Source organism: Gekko japonicus, unplaced genomic scaffold, assembly GCF_001447785.1.
Source record: "Gekko japonicus isolate JY-2015 unplaced genomic scaffold, Gekko_japonicus_V1.1 scaffold730, whole genome shotgun sequence".
Taxonomy (NCBI): domain Eukaryota; kingdom Metazoa; phylum Chordata; class Lepidosauria; order Squamata; family Gekkonidae; genus Gekko; species Gekko japonicus.
The window spans coordinates 840,808-846,229 of NW_015164689.1; the positions used below are offsets into that span (position 1 = coordinate 840,808).

Here is a 5,422-nt window from a genome sequence, read left to right on the forward strand (position 1 = left end):
AATTCTATTCTGACAAGTAAGTCTAGAGAATGACAACAAGGATTGTTATGGTAGTTATAAAAGCTTGTGTTTCCAGAAGTAAAAAAAAGTTAATGAATTTTGCAAGGAAAAAAGTTCCCTCCAGAGAGTGATCAGTTTTTAGGAGATGCACAAATCCTAGTATCGCATTCCTCCAAGCAACACATTTCTGCTACTGTCAAGATTTTCTTGCTGAATCGCAAAATCATAGGAGGCATCAGCCGTGTTCTTCTCTCTGTACCCCCCCCCAAAAGGGATATATGAAGGTTTCATTTCAACAATGTGAATTATGCTGTAAACTTTCAAAGGGAGAATGGCAGAACAATATCCTTCTAAAAATAAAAAGATCATCTCAAAGCAACCCTGAAAGGGGGCTGGAGACCATACTGTGGTCTTTAGATTACTGTGAACACATGAACAAGCCTTCCCAGGAAATACACGTGAAAGTACTTCATTGTCCACCACCCCCCCAACACACATTCCAACACAGCATCTTTACACTCCCTCAAGTCCGTGTTCTTGTCACCAAATAATAAAGGATGAAGAAGACAACAACCAGTCCAGCAGAGACATAACACAGGAGTTTACGATTGTCTCTTCCGGAACGAGTCATGGTGGAAAACCGTTTCACACTGCCTGTCAGAAGACCTGTCACACTCATGAAGTCTGTGTCCTGGAACAAAGAGGAGCAAAATGAGAGGTTTAGAAGACATTGCTTGTCAAAACAGAATCCTTTCACTGGATAGCAGCAGAGAATGCTAACCTGAAAACTGCAAATCAACACAAGCAGGATATTTTTATAAATCCCTTTTAGAGGAACTAGCCTCATATAGGTTTCAAGGGCAGAAAATTCAGCAACACCAGTTCCACTCAAAACTGTAAAATAATAGAAGGAGACTGAATGCAAACACTTGTACACAAATTTAAAGACAGATACATTTTAAAAGACTCTTAAATCAAACAATTGTACAGCTCTTCTTAATGTAGACAATGTTACCTCAGATATCTTTACAATAACCTGACAGAGAAAATGACTTGAGCTTCAAAGCTCAACAGAAACTTGAGTTTCAGTTTCTCAGCACGGTGCAATGGATAGAGTTTAAAGTGTGAATGCCGAAGACAAATACAAAAGCTGCGCATACAAGCATTCTGCTGAGTGCGTTAAGTGCTGGGAAGCCACAGCTAGCAACAGCCTCGTAGAATGCATGCACATGGATTAACTTCTGTGCAATTTTCATTACTTATAGTGGGTTGTGCACTTTTCCCCCACATGGAAGTACTTCCCACCTGGGTCAGTTCCCACCTCGGGGAAGGGAGCTGCAGTTTGTTCACTCCCCAATCTTAAAAATAAAGACACAGCCGTTTGGTGGGGTGACGGCGCAGATTAATCGCTCAGCTAATCACCAGCTGTTTGCTGGCTACATAAAGCCTGCCTGCCCTTGAGCCAGCCTTTTTGGGGGAACTACCCAACTCTCCTTTCCCAGTTTCACAGTATGGAAAAAGCTGGTTGCTTCGGGCCGAACAGGAATTTTCCTGGACGCTAACTGCCTTTGAGAAAGGCCTTTTTTTTCACCTGCTCTGTAAAGAGGCTAGGGTTTCCAAGTACTTACCACGATCTGGCGGGGTTCACATGCTCCCCGGCCGGAACATTCCTCCCTGTAATGCACCATGCCATCGCCAGGAAGTGACGCTGGGCGACACTCTGACAATGGGGCTGGAAACTCGATGGTACCATCGCCCGGCGTCACTTCCTGGTGATGGCATGGTGCCGCGCGTCTGTTGTCCGCCCGGGAATGGTCCTGGGGAGACTTATGTATCCCCTGCCAAATCACAGTAAGTACTTGGTAAGCCTGAAAGAGGCCTCCTAAGAGTAAACTGGTTTTTGTTCAGTCGCACAGTCGAGTCCGACTCTTCGCGACCCCATGGACCAGATCCTGCCAGGCCCTCCTGTCTTCTGCTGTCCTCTGAAGTTCACTCAATTTCATGTTCCTTGCATCGATGACACTGTCTAACCATCTCATCCTTTGCCGTCCCCGTCTTCTTTGACCTTCAATCTTTCCCAGCGTCAGGGTCTTCTCATTGGGTGGCCAAAGTATCTGAGCTTCAGTTTCATTATCTGGCCTTCCAGGGAACAGTCAGGGTTGATTTCTTTTAGGATGGACTGATTTGATCTTCTTGCAGTCCAAGGGACTCTCCAGAGTCTTCTCCAGCACCATAGTTCAAAAGAATCTATTCTTCGGCGCTCGGCCTTCCTTATAGTCCAACTCTCGCAGCCACACATGACTACTGGGAATACCACTGCTTTGACCATGCGGACTTTTGTTGGCAGGGTGATGTCCCTACTTTTTATCATGCTGTTTAGGTTCGCCTGGTAAACTGGTAGACTGGTAAGGCCCTAAATAAGGTGGTAAGTGAGTGAGGCTGCCTGGTAGATTAGTAATCAGCTAGGACGTCTGAGGTAACAGGGAGAGCTAACCAAATGAGGCATACTTTGGCCTGTCTGGTCCACATACTAGGGAAGGGAGGGGACTCTTTTGGCACTGGCCATCCGTGCCCTGAACCCTCCTGCTGCACCGCGAAAGGTGAGCGGCCCTGATGGAGAACCCCTCTCAGCACAACCCTGGTGTGCAGGTAAAGATAACCAAAGAGCAGCTAGATTCCCACTTGTGGTTTGGAACCAGGACGGGGCTGCTGCCCATATGCAGGCAAACCTGCTGGATAGCCTCTTAAGGGCGCCCACAGTAATAGAAGGGGCGGCTGAATTATTCAGCTTTTAAAATTAAACCTTCGTTTAACCCTTGTGTTTTTCATTTCGGGGGTGAGAGACCAAAATAAATTCACAACATTTGGAAAGGTCTTTATCACACAAAATAATGTCATAATACATTTATTATTATATACTGGGTCATAGACTCATAGAATGTTAACAGTTGGAAGGGACCTTGCAGGTCATCTAGTCCAACCCCCTGCACTCTGCAGGAGCATAGCCGAAAGAGAGCCCTACGACATACCCGAGAGATGGTCGTCCAGCTTCAGCTTGAAAATGTCTACCGAAGGAGCACCACTGCTCAACCACTCTTACAGTTAGGAAGCTTCTCCTGATATTTAGCCGGTAACGACTCCCTTGTAATTTCCACCCATTAGACCTAGTCTTGCAATCCGGAGCAAGAGAATAGATCCGCTCCATCTTCTACATGACAGCCCTTCAAATACTTGAAGACTGCAATCATGTCCCCTCTAAGCCTTCTCTTTCCCAGGCTAAACATACCCAACTCTTTCAGCCTTTCCTCGTAAGACTTGGATTCCAACCCTCTCACTATCCTGGTTGCCCTCTTCTGGACACGCTCGCGCTTGTCAACATCCTTCCTAAAATATGGTGCCCAAAACTGGACACAGGACTCCAGGTGAGGCCTGACCATAGCAGAATAGAGCGGATCTACAACCTCCCGTGATCGGGACACAATGCTTCTGTTAATGCAGATTGCATTAGCTTTCTTCGCAGCCACATCGCACTGCAGGCTCATGTTTAGCTTGTGATCAACCAGAACACCTAGATCCCTTTCATATGTGCTGCTGTCAAGCCAAGTCCCTCCCATTCTATATCTGTGCCTTTGATTTTTTGTACCTAAGTGTAGGACTTTGCACATCTCTCTATTGAAATTCATTTTATTTGTCTCAGTCCACTGCCTATCTAGATCATTTTTAATCCTGACTCTGTCTTCTTCAGAATTAGCAATCCCACCCAGCTTCATGTCACTGAACACTTGTTTATCAGAAGAAAGTCATCTCCTCCGAATGCCATCTTTACCCCTCCCTCCCCTTGAAGATGAAATAGTATAACTTCATTCTTCTTGGATAAAAAAGTGGTAGGGGAAAGAGGAGGGCAGTGGGAAGTTAAAATCCACAACTCTCTGGAAGAAGGACAGAACCACAGGACAGTGAAATGTGTTTTATTCTTTCTTCCCTTCCCACATAAAAAGCCTGTTTCTTTATCATCACACAGGCAGGGCATATATATACATTCTGAACTTCACTAATAATTCTGTATGTGATGTAAGTAGTTTCTTACCATCCCATCCACATAGTGATTCTGATCCTCAACATCTTTATCAATGTCCAGGGCAAGCTGTTAAGATACAGAAAGAAGCAATTGGTATCTTCTAGAAACAGGAGCTCCTTTGGATCAGTAAGCATTGCAAACACAAGACTATATCAGCTGCTGAGGCCAGCACCATGGCAAATGCAAACAGGAGCATCACTGGCCCCTTCCCGTTTCCCCACAGCCGTATATTAGAAAACTTGTGTGAATCAACATTCATGATTTAAAAAGCAATTAAATTACACAATCAACAAACCGATTTTAGCCTGGTGACTTTAGTGGCTAGGTTTTCTGCCATGAGCTTGTTGTCCATATCTATCATCTCATCCACAGCACTTGGGTTCTGACCTGAAATCAAAAAGACAACCTAAGCCGTCATCGTCATGAATACAGAAAAGTCCACGTCTAGTAGTTAAACCAAAGATGTACGCAAGATGGGTCTGTGGGTGCGGTCAGACGGCGTGATGAGAGCGGGTTAAACTGCTCCGGTTCTAACCGGATTATATTTGATCTGGATAATCGCGATCACACTTACATCCCTTATCCCGCCTCACTGCGCAGTCATGACGCTCCCTGGCATCTACACTACCGACGCGCGGGAGCATGTCAGCGTTTAAAAAAAAATTTCCTCCGTTTGCGCATGTTCATAGGCGCTCATCCGTAGAACCACCAGGGCGAATCAATCCAACCCCTCCAACAAAAGACTTCCCTTTAAAAGTTTGACCCAAAAATGGCCTCCATGAGATCCCGAACTCATCTAAGCTCTAAAACAAGTGACCGTTTAAATGTTGGTTTTCTAAACACGGTAGCGGAGCTTCACCTATGCGCACACAGCCAACGCATTAAAAAAATGGCAGGCGAAAAGCAGAAGCCTCGGGCAGCTTTTCAGCGGGGAGGGGGTTTAAACCGGAAGTGGCTCAACACTGGAGGAGCGATCACAGAGGGGGGAAACGCAGCTTTAAACAGGAGAGCTGAGAAAACACCACTTTGGGACCTGGTAACAAAATACTCCGGGTTAAAGCTGGAATCCAAGGGCTGGGGATGGGAGGCAGATGTTGGCTGTGTGATCCTGCAGATAAAATCCGTTGCTAAACTGTCACGATACCAGATCAAAAGGTGCGTCTGAACGGCAATCTGTTAGTATCTTGCAGACCTTCCTTCCCTCTTACTTCAAAAACTTATTCTGACCTTTGTTTTCATGAAAGCCCTTGCGCAGGGGCGGATTAACCATTAAGCAGAGTAAGCACGTGCTTAGGGCACCAGGGCCAAAGGGGGCACCACAAAGTTGGGGAAAGGGTGAAAAGA

At 45.8% G+C, this 5,422-nt stretch overlaps 1 protein-coding gene across 1 annotated transcript; it reads right to left on the minus strand.

The window, feature by feature from the left end:
- Window positions 1-27: 27 nt before the first annotated feature.
- Window positions 28-4,722, minus strand: BET1L (Bet1 golgi vesicular membrane trafficking protein like). The gene is made up of 4 exons (XM_015409370.1): window positions 4,653-4,722; window positions 4,374-4,465; window positions 4,088-4,144; window positions 28-691 (listed from the first exon to the last, which is right to left on the minus strand). Exons 1-4 carry the CDS (start codon window positions 4,720-4,722, stop codon window positions 524-526), a joined length of 387 nt encoding a protein of 128 aa, XP_015264856.1. The 3' UTR covers window positions 28-523.
- Window positions 4,723-5,422: the final 700 nt, after the last annotated feature.